Source organism: Erythranthe guttata, chromosome 9 (genome assembly GCF_056151865.1).
Source record: "Erythranthe guttata isolate IM_541 chromosome 9, IM_541, whole genome shotgun sequence".
Taxonomy (NCBI): domain Eukaryota; kingdom Viridiplantae; phylum Streptophyta; class Magnoliopsida; order Lamiales; family Phrymaceae; genus Erythranthe; species Erythranthe guttata.
Genome location: NC_142541.1, coordinates 12,275,538 through 12,298,784, shown reverse-complemented (window position 1 = coordinate 12,298,784; position 23,247 = coordinate 12,275,538). Strand labels below are relative to the sequence as shown.

At 40.9% G+C, this 23,247-nt stretch overlaps 1 protein-coding gene, 1 long non-coding RNA gene, 1 other non-coding gene and 2 pseudogenes across 5 annotated transcripts; 1 reads left to right on the top strand and 4 right to left on the bottom strand.

Moving 5' to 3' along the window:
* Positions 1–2,942: 2,942 nt before the first annotated feature.
* LOC148768119 (small nucleolar RNA R71) lies at positions 2,943–3,047 on the bottom strand. Its single transcript, XR_016033701.1, has one exon. It is a non-coding gene; the product is annotated as a small nucleolar RNA R71 (small nucleolar RNA).
* A 6,863-nt stretch (positions 3,048–9,910) lies between these two features.
* Positions 9,911–11,604, top strand: LOC105954241 (uncharacterized). 2 transcript variants are annotated; one of them, XR_016033454.1, is made up of 3 exons: positions 9,911–10,264; positions 10,759–11,336; positions 11,451–11,604. It is a non-coding gene; the product is annotated as an uncharacterized LOC105954241 (long non-coding RNA). The 2 variants fall into 2 exon arrangements; XR_016033453.1 differs by lacking the exon at positions 9,911–10,264 and having other exon boundaries at positions 10,282–11,336.
* A 1,794-nt stretch (positions 11,605–13,398) lies between these two features.
* LOC105974029 (polygalacturonase inhibitor) lies at positions 13,399–14,669 on the bottom strand. The gene is given in 3 exon segments (XM_012999070.2): positions 13,399–13,902; positions 13,905–13,956; positions 13,958–14,669. Coding segments are annotated over 3 exon segments (999 nt in total). The 5' UTR covers positions 14,516–14,669; the 3' UTR covers positions 13,399–13,513.
* Positions 14,670–15,217: 548 nt separating this feature from the next.
* On the bottom strand, positions 15,218–16,345 carry LOC105974032 (polygalacturonase inhibitor pseudogene; annotated as a pseudogene). The gene has a single exon (XR_016033452.1). The product of XR_016033452.1 is annotated as a polygalacturonase inhibitor pseudogene (transcript).
* A 1,174-nt stretch (positions 16,346–17,519) lies between these two features.
* On the bottom strand, positions 17,520–18,553 carry LOC105974012 (polygalacturonase inhibitor-like; annotated as a pseudogene).
* Positions 18,554–23,247: the final 4,694 nt, after the last annotated feature.

The window sequence follows — 23,247 nt, the reverse complement described above, 5'->3', positions numbered from 1 at the left end:
AGATAGAAGAAATAATCGAAGAATTAAACTTGCATAAAAGTAGAAAAATAGGTTCGAATTACCACATAGGGTTCCAATAAAATCCTAGAATAAAAACTTAGCTACTCATGTTCGTTACGGAAAACATAATGAAAATACGAAAAATCATAAAAACAATAAAAGAGGAGAACTATAATGAAGAGTCGTCAAGTCTTCGTCTTCGTTCTTGCTCCTTGATTGCGTGTCGAAAGATAAAAGCTAAAAACTAAAATAAAGATGAAAGGTAAAAGATAAAAAAGATAGGTCTAATTGTGTGCTTGTGGCCTTTAAATAGGGTGCAAAACTATAATAGGGCGGGTTTCCTTGTGTAATTAAAATTCCTTCACTGCGCCATCACGACCTTCCGGACGGCCGTGTGAGATTTTGAACTAAAATCCGCACGGCCGTGCGGTCTTTAATTCTCCAGATTTCTGATTTTTTCACTTTTGGCCCACTTTTTCTCTGAATTTGCAGTTTTCACCCCAAAAGTTGCCAATTCTTCAATTTGCACCTAAAATACAAATAATAGCCATTTTAAGCACCAATTATCATTAAAACACACCAAAAGCTCCAATTAAAAGGTATAATTAAGTGTATAAATATACACTTAACAGGTGGAAACAATAAAACTTTTCCATAGAAAAGCTGTGACGGCTTCAATTTTACTAGGGTTTGTTACTTTTGAACTAACCCCGTATTTTTTTAGCACGAGCAACGTATCCTTATCGAACTCAAACCTTTTTGTGACCATATTAACGTCCGTCGGAGGGGCATTTTCGGAAGATAATTTCGATAGATCCAACAGTGGAAAATGAGACGATAGATCGAAGTTAGGCGGCGGGTTTTTTTCTTCTACTTCATTATTTATGCATGCATCTGCCCAAGAATTCATGAAAAAAACCAACGACTTAATATCGGCTATTTTGTGTGAAATGCACACGCCTACCGCAAAACCTCCACAACCGAAGAAGTTGACTTGGATGTGTTAAGTGTATATTTTTACACTTAATTGCACCTTTTAATTGGAGCTTTTGGGTGTGTTTTTAAAATAATTGGTGCTTAAAATGGTTATTATTTGTATTTTAGGTACAAATTGAAGAATTGGAAACTTATGGGGTAAAAACTGCAAATTCGGAGAAAAAGTGGGCCAAAAGTAAGAAAATCAAAACTCTGAAGAATTAAAGACCGGACGGCCGTCCGGATTTCAAGGCTAATTCTCGCACGGGCGTCCGGGTTCACGAAAGGGCGCAGTGAAGGAAGTTTAATTACACAAGGAAACCGTCCTCTTATACCAAAAAGCACACAATTAGGAATCAATCTTTACACACGCAATCGAGGAGCAAGAGAACGGAGCAACGAAGACGAAGAGTACTTGACGAATCTTCATCATAGTTCTTCCTTTACTTTTATTTCTGGATTTTTATGAACTTTCGTATTTTTACTATGCTTTTCGTTAAGAACATGAGTAGCTAAGTTTTTATTCTAGGATTTTGTTGGAACCCTATGTGGTAATTCGAACCTCTTTTTCTACTTTTATGCAAGTTTTATTCTTCGATTATTTCTCCTATTTGATCTTATTTAGCGCATGAAAGTAGCTAATTTATGTTGCTATGTGTTATTGTTAGAATTGATTGACATATCGTTTTAATAATTAGAACAAGGATAGGAGAGCCTTCGAGTAGTTTTTACCGGATGAGTGTGTTAATTGCATGTATTATCGTAGACATACAGATAATACCTTAGGTAGCCGTTTACGAGACTTGTTATTTTAATGCTTTATTCATACTAGGTTTGCATAGACATATAGTGAATCGTTTATGAATAATAGACTCATAATACACGCGACATCGGGTTATGAGTAATTTCGTGTCTTGGGTTAGTAATCGGGAATTGTAACTTGCATGATAGAGGTTTAATTGGGTGAAGAATTATCGCATAGGGGGAAGATAAAATCCTAGATCCGTTTTATATTGATATTTTCTCGGGATTATTTGATTTCTTAATTAGTTTAATTATTTAATTGATTTAATTTGACAAACTTGCGTAGGCTGGATAACAATCATAGTTGTTAGAATTTGGTACTTAGGATTAGATAGTTTGAGTATTCCCTGTGGGATCGACATCCGACTCTCAAGAGTCCACTTTTACTACTTGTTTGCGTGCACTTGCGTGTTGGTATTTAGCACCCAACAAGTTTTTGGCGCCGTTGCCGTGGAATACGGCTAAATTATTTATTTATCCTAATATTGAATTTGAGCAATTTTTCTTACTTCAGCCATTTTATTTATTTTATTTAATTATTTTATTTTTATTATTTTGTTTTAGGTACCTTTTATGCGAAGAGGACACGACACGAGCTTGCTACCTCTCGATCCCGAAATTGAGCGAACGTTTAGGCAAGCCAGGAGAAATCAACGGTTAGCTCAAAACGCTCCCGCAACAATGGAAGAAGAGATTAATCGTGGGGGAGATAACCAAGGGCGCCCACCGAATGTGGCGAGAGAAGTCGTCAACGAGCAAGAGCAACGCCAGCTAATTAATCCACCACCTCGTCAACGAGCACTGCATGAGTACACCGTTCCAACACTTAATGGGTTTCAATCAAGCATCCAGCAGCCCCCCATTGAAGCCAACAATTTCGAAATTCGAGCGGGACTCCTCACTATGCTCCAAAACAATGGGTTATTCAGCGGATTGGCTCACGAAGATCCACATCTCCACTTGGTCAACTTTCTCGAAACGTGTGATTCGCACAAGATGAACGGAGTAACACCAGAAGCACTGCAACTCCGCCTGTTCAAGCACTCCTTACAAGGCGCAGCCCGAGAATGGTTACAAACTTGCGCACTGCACTCCATCTCGTCTTGGGCCCAGCTAGCACAACTTTTCATGAACACATACAACTCCCCAACAAAAACTGAGAGAATCCGGAGAGAAATTCAAAACTTCATACAAGAAGCTGGTGAAGCATTATTCGAGACGTGGGAGCGGTTCAAGCAATTAATAAGGAGGTGCCCGAATCACGGACTTCAAGAATGGCGCCAACTGCAAATATTTTACGATGGATTGCAAGACAACTCGAGAACCGTGCTCGACTCTGCAGCTGGAGGAATGTTCATGAGTTTGACCTACGACGAAGCATACGAACTTTTGGAGCGAATCGCCAGAAATAAATACATGCGGGCATCGGATCGGTCAAACAGCGGAGCCGTTAAAACGGGTGGAATTTTGGAGTTAGACGGGGTCACTGCAATCACGGCCCAGTTAGAGAAGCTATCAAAGCAAGTAGCGGCTTTACAAACTCAGCAAGTCCATGCAGTCCAAGCCCCCGACCAGCGCATAGAAGAAACGGAGTCTCTGAATTATGTGCATGACACCAACCGACAACAGAGGAACCCGTACTCCAACACGTATAATCCGGGATGGAAGGATCACCCTAACTTTGGGTGGGGAGGAAATCAGCAAGGACAAAGGCAAGCACCACCTCAAGGTCAACCGCCTAATTATTCACGACCAGCTCCCGGATTCCAAAATCCGCCTCAAGGCGGAGATCTCGCAAATATCTTGGCGCAATTTATGACAACCACCCAAGTCTCCATCCGAAATTTGGAAACACAAATGGGTCAACTTGCAACCCAGCTAACCGCGAGGCCATCGGGAGCACTTCCGTCGAATACGGAAGATCCTCGGAAGAACAACGTCGAGCAGTGCAACGCTGTGAGTTTAAGGAATGGGAGACAATTGGAGGAAGCCCCACGAAAAGAGAAGCAAAACACGGTAATCGAGAAGCCGGGCGTAATTGGGGAAAAAGAAGCAACTCATGAAGAGCCACTATCATCCACAGTGAAGTCACGAGCCCCTCCAATTCCATATCCTCAGAAGCTTATAAAGAAGAAGCTCGATGCCGATTATCAAAGATTTTTGGACAAATTGAAGGAAATCCACATAAATATCCCGTTTATTGAAGCCCTTCAAAAGATGCCAAAGTGGGTGAAATTCCTCAAGGATCTCGTGACAAAGAGGAAGAAATTGCAAGGGAACGAGATGATCCAACTCACGGAGCAATGCAGTGCAATTCTCACACGGCCCCTTCCACAAAAACTCGGCGATCCAGGTAAGTTCACTATCCCTTGTACTATAGGAGGTAAAAATTTTAGATCGCTCATTGATTTAGGTGCTAGCATTAATCTTATGCCTTATTCCACTTATAAAAATCTTGGGTTAGGTGAGATTGAACCTACGGCTATAACTCTTCAATTAGCCGATAGGTCTTTAGTTTACCCAAAAGGTATTTTAGAGAATGTGCTAGTAAAGGTGAACAAATTTATCTTCCCGGTTGATTTTGTTGTTCTCGATATAGATGAAGATAGGGAGATACCTCTTATTTTAGGGAGACCGTTTTTAGCCACTTCGAAAACTCTAATTGATTGTGCTAGTGGTGATCTTACAATGATGGTGCATGATCAAAAGATCAAATTTAATGTTTTTAGTAAAAATCCCTTCGATAATAATGAGTGCTTTACTATTGATCTTATGGATTTTACAAATTATGAAAAAGTTGATGTTTCGATCTTGGACCATGGGAAAGCATCGTTGAGTGCAGGAGATGATGACGCAAAGGGGACTCGGAAGGAGAAAGTTTATTGTGTGGGCTCAATTTCAACTTCTCCGAAAGATAGTCAAAAGAGTTAGGGTGCTAATGGTGATGAACGTGCAAGGAGCATGTGGCCACCTAAAGAATCAAACGAGCATTATCGTGGAGGGGAATTCAATCGCCAAGTGACTTCGGTCACGTTAGCTTGAACAAAGAAGCAGACAAAGTCCGGCTGAAGACTGTAAACTTAGCGCTTCTCGGGAGGCAACCCGAGATTTCGTTTTTCTTTCTTTAATTTTTTTTTTATTTTAATTTTTTTTTATTTATCTTGTTAGTTTTAGTTTTTATTTTATTTTAACTTAAAAAAAAAAAAAAAAAAAAAGAGTTTCAGGGGCACTAATAAGAAGTTTTTATTTTTCAGGGGTTAAATTGCAATTTCTGCAATTACTCACACGGCCGTGCAAGAAAAAAGGCAGAAATCTCACACGGCCGTGTGAGATTTTAGAGGTGCTACTGGATAAAATCAGCGAGGGGCGCGGCCGTGTGAAAAAAAATAACTGAAAATTCGCACGGCCGTTTGAGAATTAGAGAATCTACTGTATAAAATCGGAAAAGGGCGCGGCCGTGCGGATTTTACACCTAAATCTCGCACGGCCGTCCGAGATTTGAAGAGGCTACTGCCCAATTCTGAGAAAGGGCGCGGCCGTGCGGATTTTTCACCTAAATCTCGCACGGCCGTGCGAATAAAAAAACCGGGCATATTAAAAAGGGATTTTCACACCACAATTTTCATAATTTCAAATCCCCTCTCTCCCCCACTTCGAACCCTAGCCTTCCTCTTTCGAAATTTTCCCTTTTCTTTGACAAATCTCACCTAAAATTCACCAACTACACACATATATTACTTACTCAAGGTGGTTTGTTGTCGATTTGCGCAGGGAGGATTCAAGAACGGTGCAATTTTCTCTAAAAACCCATTCCACCAAGAACGCCCACAAGGTGTTCGACGATTTGCCCGAGTCAAGTTTGGGGGAAATTTTGCCCATCAATTCACTTCAAATCCCTTCCACACGCACATTCACATATCATGGGGAAAAGAGGACGTGACGGAGAGGGCACCTCACAAGGCGAAGGCAATTCAAAAGGCAAGGGGAAGGGCAAGAAAGCCGATCAAATTCCAACCCCCGATGACGATTCTTTTTGTGTCGAAGGCGCCAAGGCTCGTTTTGAAAAACAAAGAGTGAAGAAACTTGTGACGGAGCGCGCATATGAGATCACCCTTCCGCAATTTGCACCGTTGCACCAAGAATTCCTACGACGAGGGTGGCAGTCTTTATTGGAACCGGCGGAGTCAATCAACTTATCTTTTGTCCGCGAGTTCTACGCCAACACCCGCATTCTCCTAACTTCAGATAGGAAGACGAGCACGGTTCGAGGGAAGCGGGTCGATTGGAGTGCCAAGGCCATCAACTCCTTCTACAACCTCCGACATGAGCCATTCAATTGGGAACAAATGCAACTCGCGGTAACAAGAGACCAACTCGGCGAGGTGTTGTGCGATGGGCCCCCAATTTGGTCCGAACTCTCAACCGAGGAGGCATACGAGTTGGAGTGGAAATGCATCCACCAAATAGGCAAGGCGTGCCTTACTTTTATATGCGCCAACCTCATCCCCACCCGCTCGTGGACTCACGTGGACCCCGAACGGTGTGCTTTGGCATATTACATTCTAAAGGGCACACCGATCAATATTGGCGAAATCATATCCGACCGTTTTTGGATCTCCATGATCAACAACTCCAAAGGGTTCTATTTCCCTTGCCTCGTTACCGGCCTATGCATTAAGGCGAAGGTCCCAACCAAAACGACGGATATTCTCACACTGATTCGGAAGCCGATGAGTAACCTTGCGGCCCGACAATTCAAGGCACCCATCCACGATGGCGAGCAACCCGTCGACAACCAACCATTAGCTCCACCCGAGGGGCCCAACACAAGTTCGGACCGCCGTTTTCAAAGAAGAATGGAGCGAGAGTTGGTGATTACTAGAAATCGGCTTGCCACGGTGGAGCACAAGGTGAGCACAATCGAATCCCTTCAACGGTGGTCGGGAAAGATGCTCCAAGCCATTGTGCGCCATTTGTCATGCGGTACTCCCGAGTGCGCCGAACCGGCCCCGTTGCCCGCACCGATTCTTGAGCCGGTACCCGAGCTCTTGGAGGACGAGGATGATGATAATGCTCATGAGCATGGTGGAGTTGGTGAGCAACCCGACGATGGTCCAGACGCTTAAACAGGTGTTTTCTATCCTTAAACTCCGGGCGAATCACATTGAGGGCAATGTGAATTTTAAGTTTGGGGGTGGTTAATTATTTGTTTTCTTTTATGTGCGTTTTATTTGTGTTTTACTTGCTTGTTAGTTTGCATGCTTTAGTTTTTGTTTTAGTTGTCGTTTTATTATTTGCTTTGAAAAAAAAAAAAAAAAAAAAAAAATTTGCTTGAATCGATGCATCGATGAATTACGATGATGGGAGATGGTCAATGTTTGATGATGAGATTGCTTGTTTTATGTTGATAGGGATTAGATATTCGTTTAGCTTTCGATTCAACGGAACGTAGAAGTGAATTATTGCTAGGAATCACACCTTGTGCATTGCTTTGGTTGAATGTTTTGTATTTTAAATTTGGAATTTATTTGTGCTAAATCATGCTTTGTTCGGTTTTAAATCTCACCTTAGGACATTTATGAAACGAAGTATAGGGTGTGAGTGATTTGGGATATGATTTGGGCCTTCTTTGACCCGTTTGAGCCTTTCGAGCCTACCTTTTTATCGAATTTATCCTTAGAACCTTGATTTGAGCCTCGGAGAAAAGGTGTTCTTTCTTTTAGCCAATATGTAGAAGGTAGAAAAGTGGAGATTTTTGAATAATTATCCCTTGAAGTTCGGTCGAAAATTCTTCTTCTTCGAAAAAAAAAAAAAAAAAAAAAAGAAAGAAGAGAAGAAGAAGAAGAGAATAGAAGGGAGAAATAAGGTCTAGTTGTTGAATTGTGTCGAAAGCTCGATCCATTGTCTCAAGGGCAAAAGTGGAGATTTTTGAACTTTTGAGAATCGAGTTGACTAAAGTCCTTAGAGGTGATTACATTGTTTCAACGCTTATACTTCGAATTTCAGCGTAATCACCTCAATTCAAGAACAATAGCCACATATACCCATATTTCCTACCTCGAACCAAAGAGCCTTACATCTGAAAGCCACAAAGTCCCAATGATCCCAATAGCTTAATGTTCAATATTAGTTGAGTAGAATAATTTGGTGAGTATTTGGAGTCAAATATATGCATGTAAGTATAAATTATTTCTATCTTTAATTTGCAAATATTGGATACTGGAAGCAATTGTATGATTTGTGGTTTTTGGTGATAGTGAGTGACTAAGTCCCGTTGAATGTTAAGCTTACGAATACCTAGGAATTGTCATCATAATTGCAATTTCTGAAAACGCGAAGTTGATCAATCGATCTATGTAATGAGATGTATAGTCGAGTTTTGTGCTCATAAATTGATTTTACTTGAGGACAAGCAAAAGTTCAAGTTTGGGGGTGTGTTAAGTGTATATTTTTACACTTAATTGCACCTTTTAATTGGAGCTTTTGGGTGTGTTTTAACGATAATTGGTGCTTAAAATGGTTATTATTTGTACTTTAGGTACAAATTGAAGAATTGGAAACTTATGGGGTAAAAATTGCAAATTCGGAGAAAAAGTGGGCCAAAAGTAAGAAAATCAAAACTCTGAAGAATTAAAGGCCGGACGGCCGTCCGGATTTCAAGGCTAATTCTCGCACGGGCGTCCGGGTTCACGAAAGGGCGCAGTGAAGGAAGTTTAATTACACAAGGAAACCGCCCTCTTATATTTTTGCACCCTATTTAAAGGCCAAAAAGCACACAATTAGGAATCAATCTTTACACACGCAATCGAGGAGCAAGAGAACGGAGCAACGAAGACGAAGACTTGACGAATCTTCATCATAGTTCTTCCTTTACTTTTATTTCTGGATTTTTATGAACTTTCGTATTTTTACTATGCTTTTCGTTAAGAACATGAGTATCTAAGTTTTTATTCTAGGATTTTGTTGGAACCCTGTGTGGTAATTCGAACCTCTTTTTCTACTTTTATGCAAGTTTAATTCTTCGATTATTTCTCCTATTTGATCTTATTTAGCGCATGAAAGTAGCTAATTTATGTTGCTATGTGTTATTGTTAGAATTGATTGACAGATCGTTTTAATAATTAGAACAAGTATAGGAGAGCATTCGAGTAGTTTTCACCGGATGAGTGTGTTAATTGCATGTATTATCGTAGACATACAGATAATACCTTAGGTAGCCGTTTACGAGACTTGTTATTTTAATGCTTTATTCATACTAGGTTTGCATAGACATATAGTGAATCGTTTATGAATAATAGACTCATAATACATGCGACAGCGGGTTATGAGTAATTTCGTGTCTTGGGTTAGTAATCGGGAATTGTAACTTGCATGATAGAGGTTTAATTGGGTGAAGAATTATCGCATAGGGGGAAGATAAAATCCTAGATCCGTTTTATATTGATATTTTCTCGGGATTATTTGCTTTCTTAATTAGTTTAATTATTTAATTGATTTAATTTGACAAACTTGCGTAGGCTGGATAAAAATCATAGTTGTTAGAATTTGGTACTTAGGATTAGATAGTTTGAGTATTCCCTGTGGGATCGACATCCGACTCTCACGAGTCCACTTTTACTACTTGTTTGCGATACGTGCACTTGCGTGTTGGTATTTAGCACCCAACAGGATGCAAAGAGGGATTTCTTCCGGGTTGTTAGCTTCGCTTAACGGGACGTATTTAACTAGTTACGTTAGATCTGGATTTTCGGTGGCTTCAGAAATGTGGGCCCGGGCTAGGGTTTCAACGTAGACTACTCCATTGTCGTTGCAGTCGATGCAAGAATCTTCTCGATTTATTCTTCCCGCCAGAGGATGGAATTTTGTTAGGACATTGGATAAGGATTCTTTAAGGTTTTGAGAAATTTGGGATCGATCGAAGTTACGGTTCAGCGATGATCGATTCGTAGAAGAAAATGAGGCCGACGTATGTCGGGGGAGCTAATTGATCTAAATTTGATAGTTTTATTTTTTGAAGGTTTTGGTGAAGATTGAAAGATGATGGCTTGATTTTGTCTTTGGAGAGTACCTCCATTAATGTTGGATGTATGTAGTAGCTAGTATTGTTTAATTCTGTCACGTACGTTAAGGGCTCTTTTGGTTTGGCGGATAAGGGGTGATAGACAGAATAGTCACCCTTAATCAGACGTTTGGTATGTGGGACATAAACCCGGTATTGATTGAGGGCCCGGTACCGAATCATGCATATGGGTGATAAATTATCCCACCCTCTGAGGTAGGATTGTACAATCAGTATAACGGGTGAAGATGAAATGACCAAAAGGGTCTGAGATGTATCATTCTTTACACAAAATTTCTCACTTTCACAAATTTCTGCTCCTCATCTTCACCAGTGGGTCTCCGACGAACCCCTTTCTCTGGCGCGACAACAGCAACACCCTCCGAACAAACGACGGGTAGATCTTAAAATATCTGAAAGTTATGGGTAAGTATTTTTCTTTGATTCTTCTTTCAATGAAATCGATTACACATCTAATTGGAACAATTTTCGGAAATTGAATTCGAAATCTTGTGAATTTAATTCGAATTTTTCAGACATCTGCTCAATATCGCAGTCAGTCCTTGCAAGAGAACGAGGAGTAATTTGTCGTATTTCTCAAAATTATTTTTCCTCCGTCCCTTTTTATACTTAAATTTCTTGTAACTCTTCAAAAAGGCACTTTGATTTTAGAAGAATTTGTTGCGTGTATTTGTATACATACTTTAAATCTTCACATTTTTTTTTTGGGTAGATTCCTTGCTTTTTTTTATTTATATTATTATTATTTCATATATCTATTGCCCATTTGGATATTAACTTGTTAGTGGAATCTGAAAAGGAATATATTTATATCTTTTGGTTTTTACATGCTAATCTTGTTTCAAATTTGGCAAATTATTAATTCTAACAATTTTGTCTTTGGTATTCTTTTCATGCAGCTCGAAGTAAAAATATGTTCTCGGGTGAGTTTCTTGATAATTTCCAAGAGTGCTTCTCGAATTATTAAAGTTGCTGCTCATGTTTGGGAATGGGTGCAAAACAATAAAATTGGGCATGCAAAATCTACAGGTCCATGCATTCATTGGATTGTTCTGGTGCCTAGTTTTTTAGGAAACCGGGTTATCATTCGTCTGAAATTGGGCTGGACACTGGTCACTGCAAAGTGTTCTTGGCTTCCGAAGATGTAGGCCGGACTCTTAACCTGTCGTTTCTTGGGTCGTACGAAGAGTCTTTCAAGAGGCTTGGACATATGTTTGGAATTGAAAGTTCGGAGATTATGAGCCACGTGTTTTATCCTGATGCAACGGTTGCTATTAAACAAGCTGGTGATGTGGTGATGAACCCTTCAGGTAAAAAAATACTCACATTGTTTAAGGTTAATAAATAAGTTATTATTACATATATGATCCTCTGTGTTTGTTGACATGTTTTGGTCGACTATGGCGATGCTGTGAGTTCAAAAAAATTGCTAAAAAAATAAATATTCTTATGAAACCAAGCACAATGGTGCTGAAAGGTAATTACTTACCTAGATATTAATATAATACAACACAAAAGCGAAACACGATTCATAAAATTTCTTTTAGGATTTTTCCAAATTAAATTAGATTGCAAAAATTTTGTATTTCAGGAAATTGATCATCGGTTAGCCAACCGCTGAGCGTGGACTTGTTTCCTCGAACCAGGCAGAACCCTTGAGCATATATGCATAGTTTCATTTCTAAACAAGTCAACTTTGTGAAATTATTCAAGAATGTTGTATTATTAAATTCCTTTTTAGTTAATTTGTACTGTTGGATCGAAAGCTGCTATTTTTATGTATCTGTTAAAACGATCAATTTGTCTAGCTTTAATGATGTGGATTGTCTTGTATTTTACCCTTACTTAATGTTGTTATCTAAATGTGTAGCCAGATGAACATTAAAAATGGTTCACTATTGTTCTCTATCTTTCCAGTTTGGATGAATTTGTAGTAATTTTTTGGTTTGGATCATTTCAGAGGCAAAAACCATTGCTAATAGTTGGATTCATAATGACTTGTAATCTGTTGGCAGCAGTCTCAGTTGTCCATTAGCTTGATGCATTATATTAACATAATTTAGTTTTTCATCGTTTCAAAAAAGAAATTATATGTATATTGTTTTTTTTTTCTTGTTCCGTAAAAACACAGATAAAATGAAATCCAAGTATGAAATCACCAGTACATAAATGGAAAGGGTGATTTTGTCATTGCAGATGTTATCAGTCCTTATCATCCAAACCAAAAGTTACATTATAGTTATCCTTAGTAGTAAATCCTACAAACCAAATTCACAATTTTGGCTACTATATAATCATGAATAGTGTAAAATTATATAATCCCAGGAAAGTTATCTATCCCATACATCAAACCAAAAGAGGCCTAATGGTAATGAAATCACGAGCTTATTATAGTGATAGAATGCAAGTATATATATATATATATATCACAATAATGATAAAAAAAAAGTCTACGCTATTCTGGAAAAAAACCTATAGAAAAACTAAAGTATCAATTATTCATGTCATTTTCCTATACCGACTACTTATTATTAATTAGTAATTATGAGAAAATGAATATTATATATATATATTACTTTTCATTTTTTAATTCGACATGGAACTTGTGGTCAGAGATGAACAACCTGCAGAGCAAAACGAAGAGCACAAATATGAAACTGTATTGAAAAATCATTTGGAGGGATGAGTTTATGTGTGAGAGAGAGAGAGAGAGAGAGAGAGAGAGAGAGAGAGAGAGAGAGAGAGAGAGAGAATGAGAATTTATAGCCATATAATGAAATAATGTGTTGTAACATGGCCAATTGCATGCACTTTGGAGCTATATGTAATGTCTGTATACGAAGCATGCACTGGATTAATTTATAAGAAATTGCAATTGTTTCGGAATAAAGGGGAAATTTACATTTTGCATCCCTTAAGTTTGCAATGATTTTATATTTGGTCCCTCATATTAAAAAAAAAACATATTTGGCCTTTCATGTTTCAATAATTTGATACTTTTGGTCATTTCGATCAATTTATCCTTAGTCTGTTAGTTATGGTAGTGATGGACACACATTTGATTCCGTTAGTTTTAATAGAAAATTGGCGTAAATGACTAAAAGTGTGGAATTTTTGAAACGTGAGGGACCAAATATATTTTTATTAAATATGGGGGACTAAATGTGAAATCGATTCAAATTTAAAGGATGAAAACTGTAAAATTCCAAAAAAATAGAGTCGGAAAAATGTTGAATGTCCATCTCAACAAAAAACTTAAGTCGTTAGTGAATGTATTATTTAATATTAATTCAAGACGAACATCGTTGTCGTATTGAATATGGCCATAATTGGTAACAAAGCTTTGCCCGGCCCATTTCAACTTCGACACGGTTTTATCTTTTCCTGCAACGATTTTATATATCGTCAACAAGAGTTTCGAATTAACATTCAAATTACTGGATTTAATTAATTACAGTAAAACCTCCACAAATTAATACTCGATAGATTAATAACCTTGATTAAATAATAGTTTCTCTCGGTCCCAATTTTGTAAAAACGTGTTAAATTATTAACTCGATAATTTAATAATTCGCTAAATTAATAGAATTTCTCTAGTCCCGACTGTATTAATTTATAGAGGTTTAACTGTAGATTCGTAAAAAATCGAAAAAATCATTTACATTCATGCAGCGGCGCACCGCACAAGCACCGGTTGTGAAAATACGACGTAGTTTCAAGCTCCTGCAGCCTCCCGCCCACCGGAATCCGACCGCACATCCGATTGTAGCTCACATTCAGCCGGTCAAGACTCGAGTCAACCAACACCACGGGCAGGCTGCCCGTGATCATGTTATGGTTCAAATCCAAACCCCTCAAGCTCTTTGAAAAATACTCCACTTTCGAAAAATCAAACCGCAGCAAATTCCTCGAAAAATCAGCGTAAATCAAACTCGTGTTCTTCCCAAACATGAACGAAATATCCCCTTCCAGCCTGTTTCGAGAAACATCGATATCGGTAAAGTTCGCAAGCCCCATTTTTTTCGGAATCTCGCCGGAGAGCTGTTATGCGACATCTGGAGGTAGAAATTCTGCTGCTGGAAATCGGCAAACGACTCCCGGGATTTGTCCGGTGAGTTTGTTCCGGCCTAAGAAAAGACCGGTGAGGTTCTGGAGCTGCGAAAGCGAGTCCGGAATCGAACCGGTGAAATCGTTGAACGATAGTTTGATGAGTTTGAGTTTGCTGAGTTGGCTGAGGAACGACGGAATGTTGCCTGAGCGACGATTCCAGCTGAGATCGAGAATCTTGAGACGAGAGAGATTGGTAATGGCTTGTGGGATTTGGCCCGTGAAATTCGCCTTGTGTAAGATTAGTTCTTCGAGGAATACGAGGTCGAAAACCGCGGCCGGGATCGGACGGTTGAAATCGGCTTTTTGCAAAACGAGGATGGTGACGCGATCGGTTACGTCGTCGCATGTCACGACGAAGTTCCAGTCGCAGCAGTCGGTGTTCGGGTCCCCGTAGATCATGTGGTTAGGACTACTGAGATCTGTTACAATTTTGTGGAGGGCTTTTTTGTCATTTGGGTGGCACCTCTCCGAAATTGCCATATTGGCCGAGAGGATAAAGAAGATGATCAGCACAAATATGAAACCGTACTGCATTGTTGTGGCCATGTCTGCAATATAATTTGGAGCTTTGATAGAAATTAAGATATGAGAGAGAGAGAGAGAGAGAGAGAGAGAGAGAGAGAGAGAGAGAGAGAGAGAGAGAGAGAGTTGAGATAATATATAATAGCCATATCATGTAGTAATGTGTAGTAACATGGCCAATTGGGCAGACACTTTGGAGCTATATGCATTGCAGCGTGTGTATACAAAGCACTTGTAAAAAAAAAGGGTAAATTACAATCAGCCCTGAGATATGGTCAATACACGAAAAAACTCCTATTGTTTGAATAATTACATTTACCTCTCAACTATGATTTTTTCTTACACCTCCACCCTTATGGTGTCAAATTCAACATAATCATCTAGATTTTGTGGAATGTGCTCTAGTTTTGTACTCGTTTTGTGTAAAAATACAATTTCTGATGCACCACAATCTGATATATACATGAAGCCAAAAAACACATATTATGATCATTCAGTTTCAAAATGTAGAGTTCAAATGGGATTAAGTGGGCACAAAAGTGATAATATTCCATATAATCTCGAAGATTCCATTAAATTTGAAACCGCAAGGGTAGACGTGTAAAAATATTTATAGTTGAGGGGTGGTTGTAATTACCCAAATATGAGAGGGGTTTTCGTAATTTGATCATACCTCGGGGTAGTTGTATTTTACCCAAAAGAAATTGAAAGACAAGAATCATGTAATTCAAATTTGGCATGATAATTAATTAAATTGATATTCATTTGCATTTTTTTAGCAACGGTGGACCACACAAACACATGTTATGAAAAAACGACGTAGTTTCCAACTCCTGCAGCTGCCCGCCCACCGGAATCTGACCGCACAGCCTGTTGTAACTCACATTCAAACGACCGATATTCGACTCAACCAACGCCTCGGGCAGCCTGCCCGTAACCCTATTATGGCTCAAATCCAACGTACTCAAACTCATCGGAAAATACTCCACTTTCGAGAAATCGAACTCCAACAAATTCCTCGAAAAATCGGCATATATCAAACTCTTATTCTTCCCGAACAAGAAAGAAATATCCCCTACAAGCCTGTTTCTAGAAACATCAATCACCTGAAAATCCACATTTCCCAATCTACTCGGGATTTCTCCGGCGAGCTGATTACCGGACAAGTCGATATAGAATTTCGGCTGCCGGAAATCGGAGAAAGATCCCGGGATTTCTCCGGTGAGTTTGTTCCGGTTCAAGAAGAGAGTATCGAGGTTCGGAAGCTGTGATAGTGACGCCGGGATAGAGCCGGTGAAATTGTTGTACGACAAGTCGAGCGATGTTAGGGTTTGGAGGCGGCTGAGGAACGAAGGGATGTTGCCGGAGAGATGATTGAATCTCAGGTCGAGATATTTGAGATGAGTGAGTTTGGTGATCTGTTTCGGGATTTCTCCGGTGAGATTCGTCGAGTGGAGGTACAGTTCTTCGAGGTATTCGAGGTCGGAAACGGCGGCCGGAATCGGAAGGTGGTTGAGATCGGCGAGTATTAGGTTGAAGAGGATGATCCGATTGGCGGCGCCGCCGCATCGGACGATGTTGTCCCAGTCGCAGCAGTCGACGAGTGGGTCCCAGTCCCACGACGAGATGAGGTTGCTGTTTGGAGGAGTGTTGAGGTCTTTCTTGATTTGTAGGAGGGCTTTTTTGTCATTTGGGTGGCACCTCTCTGAAAATGCAGTCTTGGAGAGAAAAAAGAAGATGAATATGGAACAATGGAAGTAGTTCATCATGGCCATGGCTGAATTATTTTGGATTTTGATTTATTTTATTTTGTATAAAATGGAAATTGAGATGGAATGTTAGATAAATTATAGTGGAGGATGATAATATTGGCTATGTTTGGTAAGCTTCTCGAATTCTTTTCATTTTTTCCCCAAAATAAAATTATCTTTCTGAAATATTTTCAAAAACTTTCCTCAAAAAGAATTCAATTTTTTCTCTCTCCAACAGACATGATTTGACTGCTACAGTGAAAATTGTCTTCACTAAATTACAAACTAAAATCACTTTATCCTTCAATTTCTTCTTCCAAAATACCTTTTTCCAACACCTTTTAGAGATGATTTGACTTGCTACAGTACAAATTGTCTCCTCTCAAAACACAAACAAACTTTATTTTATTTTCAAATTCTTATCCCAAAACATTTTTCTCCAGAATAAAATGGAAATGGAAGCCCAAAAGCTTACCAAACATAGCCATTGTGATTTAGGAAAGTCTACTCAAACACTACAATTCACATGAATTGAGAATTCCAATGGTCTAAAAGTCAACATAACGCAATATATTCACATTTAACTCGAGTTACTATCGAAACTTCAACTTCTTAATGTATCAATGTCAGAGTTTCGGACACGTTTCGTATCGGACACTTTATGAGTCATTTTGCAATTTTTAGAAAGTTAGAAACTTATTTGAATAGCAAATTTTCTAATTAAATATTTTCATTGCTTCCTAATTAAAATACATGATTTAAAATTGCAAATTGATAATAATATTTATGGTGAATGTATTTATATGGGAGTATATATATATAAATAAAAACTTTAATATGTTTGTACTTTATATAGTATATTTATAAATATACCCATATACTTCTAATATTTATACATTTCCCCAAGTTCCATAATAAATCATTTGCATGTAAAAATATCCTTTGAGTTATGATTTATGGTAAACTCAATAAACAAAAAATTTATCTTTAAGGAAATATTTATTTATTGATGGTACACGATGTCATTATTCTAAGTTAAATTTAATTGCATCCAAACCCCTTCAACCTTGAAATATTTTTTTTTTCTCTATTGTGATTAGTTTGAAATTAATACTTTAAAGTTGAGTTTTTAATCAAAATTATAAACATTTAATAGTGTTCTTTTAATACTTTTCAAACACAACATATCTATACATAATTAGATCTTATTTCAAGTGAGCACAATACAATTATTAGATTCTTATCAAAAAAAAAAAAAAAAAACAATACAATACAATACAATTATTAGATGTAATTTGAATCATTTGCACTTGTTCAATGGTGCACCACACAAGCACTTGTTGTGCAAATACGACGTAGTTTCAAACCCCTGCAGCTGCCCGCCCACCGGAATCTGACCGCACAGCCTGTTGTAACTCACATTCAGACGGTCAAGATTCAAGTCAACCAACCCCACGGGCAGGCTGCCCGTAATCCTGTTATGGCTCAAATCCAACGTACCCAAGCTCGTCGGAAAATACTCCACCGTCGAGAAATCGAACCGCAACAAATTACTCGAAAAATCAAACTCTTATTCTTCCCAAACAAGAAAGATATGTCCCCTTCGAGCATGTTTCTAGAAACATCGATCAACTTAAAATTCACTTCTCCGAGTTTCCTCGGAATCTCGCCAGAGAGATGATTACGGGACGCGTAGAGAAAGAACTCCCCTTGCCGGAAATTGGAAAATGTCGCCGGAATTCCTCCGGTGAGATTGTTCCGGTCCAGGAAAAGAGTATTGAGGTTCGGGATCTGTGACAGTGACGCCGGAATTGAGCCGATAAATCGATGGATACGAGGTTTTTGAGGTGGCCGAGGAATGAAGGGATTTGGCCGGAAAGATGGTTCAAGCTCAGATCTAGATATTTGAGCTGAGAGAGTTTCGTGATAGCGCGTGGGATTCCGCCGGTGAGATTTGTTTCGTGGAAGTAGAGTTCTTCGAGGAATACGAGGTCGAAAACGGCGGCCGGAATCGGACGTGATACGGGCCTTTCTGACCGAGATGAACAAATACGAGTTAAGAAGAACCGACTCACTACTATAAGAAAAGATACCAAACTGTGATCTCCAAATAACGACTTAAGACTTCGGTACACCGTAATTCGCAGCCGGGTATAAAAATGACTGAAGCCCAACACCGAGGAGATGCATAAAGTCTAAGCAGGCCCAAATAATAAAGGCCCAGAAAATGTAACTTGAAGGAGAAAAAAACCCTAAAAAAGGAAACCTTGGAGGCCAAGGAATGATCATCTATAAATAGAGGAAACATCATCTATTCACACACACTCACGTACTTACATTACAGCAATAACTCTTTGAAACATACAACTGACTTGATCGTCGGAGCTTTCCCGCCGGGATCTCCCCCCGGCGTTGCAGGTACACCCACAGAAGGATCTTTTTCAACCTTAGAAGACGAAGGAAGCCTCACAGACCAAATCAAGTGGCGCCGTCTGTGGGAAAGAGTTCCAAAATCTTGGGTACATAACTTCCGGGAAAAATACTACATCTGCCCCCAGAAGTCCAGATCTGAGCTATAAACGTGGAGAAAATGGAGCAAGGAGACACCATTATTCGAAACTTGCAAAGAGAGTTAGACGCAGCAACTCGCGACACCCCCACTACGGAGTCATCACCTGTTCAAAAAGACAAATCGGGGTGTAGCACGATCACCCCCACGAAGGAGGGCCAAACTTTTCCCCTCTCGGATAGTCTTTCTTTTGAATTTCAGAATGGTGAGACCGCTTCAAGGAAACCAGTCACAGCCCCCGCTCAACCTCCTAGCGAACGTATGTATACCAAAAACGAGGTGGAAGCTATGATCACTGCGGCCATCAGAAACTATGCCCAGTCTTCACCACAAGAAAACAGGCCCAGAAGAGATCTTAGGCACCCCACGAACGAAGAACGAGCTGAAAATGAATGCGATAGTTACTCGGAAAACAGAGGAGGTGACAGTCAGGATGTCCGGACCGAGGTTGACAGTTTGAGGCGAGATATAAACGAACTGAAGGCTTTGCGAAGCGGTTTAACGCGAGCTCCCGAAGGTACTAGCCCGTTTGCCAAGCATCTCGATAATGATCCTATACCGCTCAACTATCGACCTATTTTGTTCGAATATAACGGTGCGTCAGATCCGGCCGAACACTTGAGCCGATTCAACAACACAGCTTCCCTCCATCAGCTTACCGAAGGGGTGAAGTGTCGCGCTTTCGTTACTACTCTGGCCGGACCAGCCCAAGCGTGGTTCGGCCTACTGCCGCCTGGGAGCATACATTCCTTCGGACAGTTTACCAAGGCTTTCATGAACCAATTCGCTAGTTCAAGAAAGTGTAAAAAAACCTCGCTGTCACTGTTTAGCATTCGACAAAGGGAGAAGGAGAGTCTCCGGAACTACATCAAACGTTTCACCTCGGCAACTCTAGAGGTTCCCACCACAAGCGACGACGTATTAATGGCCGCCCTCTCGAAAGGTAAGTTATGACGAATTCTTTCGAGCCTTAGCACTGGAGCCATCACCCGATTTCGACAACTTGTTGGGAAGAGCGTCTAGGTTCATCAACCTAGAAGAAGCCCGACAACAGAAGATAGAAGAATCCCATCAGGCCTTAAGTGGTAGGACCAACGAAACGAGGAAGGGAAAAGAGCTTGTTCCGCCACGAAGGGATACGACGTCCGGTCGAAATAATGCCTCAGACATTAAAGGCCCCCGATATCAGTCATATCAACCCCTCACAGCTCATTTATCCAATGTTCTGTGCGCGATTGAGAAGAGAAGTGACTTACGTTGGCCCCGTTTCGCCCGTGAAGAGCCCCGCCGAAGTCCAGCATTAGGCACCTTCTGTCGGTTCCATAATGAGTATGGTCACACGACAGACGAATGTTCGCACTTAAAAGACGAGGTAGAGCGTCTTATCAGAGATAACAAAATCGGGGACTTTGTGAAATTAGATCCCCCCCCGAGGACAAAAACGCGAGGCTCAGTTCGGAAACCCGGCCCGGGTCCCTCCCCCGCCCCCGATGCCAAAGCGAGGATACATCCAAATGATCTCAGGAGGACCCACGGGAGGAGATACCCACCGAGCTAGGAGACGTCACCTCGGTGACATTAAGAATAATCATAAAATTTGTTAGATCTCTGCAGAGGCGTCCACAAATACCCCGCTATCTCGTTTGGACCAGAAGATGCTATGGACCTCGATGATTTTCATTGCGATCCTCTTCTCATCACAATCAACGTGGGTGGATACGACGTGGCTCGTGCTTTCGTCGACTCAGGGAGTTCTGTCGATGTTATATCTTATGATTGCTTCCGGCAAATGGAGCTCGACCTCCCCATCTTCCCGGTCACTACCCCGATATTCGGGTTCACAGGAAGATCCTTGACCCCAATTGGACAGGTTAAGATCCCGGTCACCATCGGGACGCCACCTCGCACGCGGACACAAACTGTCAATTTTGTGATCGTTGAGGGGTCCCCTACCTCGTATAACATCGTGATAGGCCGACCAATGATGCATATCTTCCGGGCAGTCCCCTCCACTATACACCAGAAGCTCAAATTCCCAGTAGATGGGGCGATAGGGGAAGTTAAAGGCGACCAAGCTCAGTCAAGATCTTGTTACGTCGAAATGGTCAAAATGGCAGAAAATGGACGGCGCAGTACTCTCATTAAGGAAGACCTGGGGGACGAGAAGTGCCCCCGAATTGACCCTGAAGATAAGGTCGCTCATGTGCAACCTATGGACGAGCTAATGACGATCGACCTGATCCCTGGCACGACGAAGCAAACTCGGATAAGCAAGGATTTAGAGCCGTCTTTCCGAGATAGGCTAGTAGCACTATTGCAATCTAACACGGATGTTTTTGCGTGGCAACCGAGCGATTTAACTCGCATCGCACCTCATACCGCTGTACACAGACTTAACTTACGACGCGAGTGTAAACCCATCAAGCAAAAGCGGTGACACTTCGGGGCCGAGAAGGATGAAATTATTAGGCAAGAGGTCCAGCGACTGCTAGACATCAGACACATCCGGGAGATTCAGTTCCCCACGTGGTTATCTAATGCAGTGCTAGTCCAGAAGACCAATGGACAATGGCGGATGTGCATTGACTTTCGAGACTTGAACAAGGCTTGCCCCAAAGACGACTATCCCTTACCTTGCATAGATCAGCTTGTAGATGCCACCGCCGGATGCGAGCTACTCAGTATGATGGATGCCTCACATGGATATCACCAAATCCCATTGGACAAGAGAGATCAACCCGCAGTCAGTTTTATTACAGCCACCGGCACCTACTGCTACGTAGTAATGCCTTTTGGCTTAAAAAATGCTGGAGCTACATACCAAAGATTGATGGATAAGATGTTTCGGGCTCAACTCGGGCGTAATATAGAGGTCTACGTAGACGATATGCTGGTTAAAAGCAAAAAGCGTTCGACACACCTTGCCGACTTAGCCGAAACATTTGCCACCCTCCGCCTTTATGGGATGAAGCTGAACCCCGAAAAGTGTGCATTTGGAGTTAAGGCTGGAAAATTTCTTGGGTATGTGATCACTCGAGAAGGCATCAAGGTGAATCAGGACAAAGTCGAAGCAGTACTCCGAATGACGCCTCCTCGATCTATTAAAGAAGTACAATCCCTAGCAGAAAAAGTGGTAGCCTTGGCTCGATTCATATCGCGAAAGGCGGACAAAAGCTTGCCTTTCTTCAAAGTTCTAAGGAAGACGGCTCAGTTCGAATGGTCCGAAGAATGTCAGACCGCATTCGAGGCATTGAAGGTATCACTATCTCGTCTACCCATCCTCAGCACTCCCGAAAGGAGTGAAACACTTTTTGTATACCTATCTGTGGGCGATGAGGCAGTCAGCTCAGTCCTGTTCAAGGAAGTGAATAGCCGGCAGCTGCCGATTTATTACATTAGCAAGATCCTCACGAGCTCGGAAACTAAGTATTCCGAAGTTGAAAAAATTGCTTACGCACTGGTCCTCACCACGCGACGGCTTCGACCTTACTTTCTATCGCACACTATTGTAATTCGCACGAGTTTACCACTTCATCAAACTCTGGGCCAACCTACAGCGTCTGGACGGATTGTCAAATGGGCTGTCGAATTAGGGCAGTACGAGATCCAATATCAACCTCGTACTTCGGTAAAGGGGCAGGCACAGGCGGACTTCATCCGAGAAACTACGAGAATACCTATGGAAAATGAATGGAAAGTCTATGTGGATGGGTCATCTACGGCGACAGGAGCAGGAGCAGGAATCATAATCATCGATCCTACAGGAATAGAAGTCGAATTCGCTGTTAAATTACCACGGGTTTCTAATAACGAGGCAGAATACGAGGCTGTCATCCGAGGCATGGAAATCGCCCAGGAACTCGGCGCCCGAGTAATACAAGTGAATTCCGATTCCCAACTGGTAATACATCAGTTAGAAGGGGATTATGAAATTAAGAATGACAGAATGCGGAATTATGTAAACAAAGCAAAATCGGTGCAAGAAACATTCGAGGCCTACACCGTTCGCCAGATCCCGAGAGATGGCAATCAGCAAGCTGATTTCCTCGCCAAAATTGGGTCATCGGTCATTGACTGTGTGGAGAGGAAGATATCTATCCTTATTGCCTCTACACCAATCTCAGGGATCATGATGCTCGAAGAGGGAGAAGCCGATTGGCGGACTCCCCTATTCGCATATTTCCGGGGAGAACGAATTGGGAAGACTAGGGAACAACATCGTCTAGCATATAAAGCTCGACACTTCTATGTGCGGCATGGAATATTATACAAAAGAAGTTTCACCACGGTAGACGCAAGATGTCTGGGAAAGAGAGAGGTAGAGCACGTCCTCGATGAGGTACACCGAGGGGGCTGCGGTGAGCTTGGGGGAGCCCGAGCGCTCGTACAAAAATTACATCGGGCCGGATACTACTGGCCCGGCATGAAGAAAGACA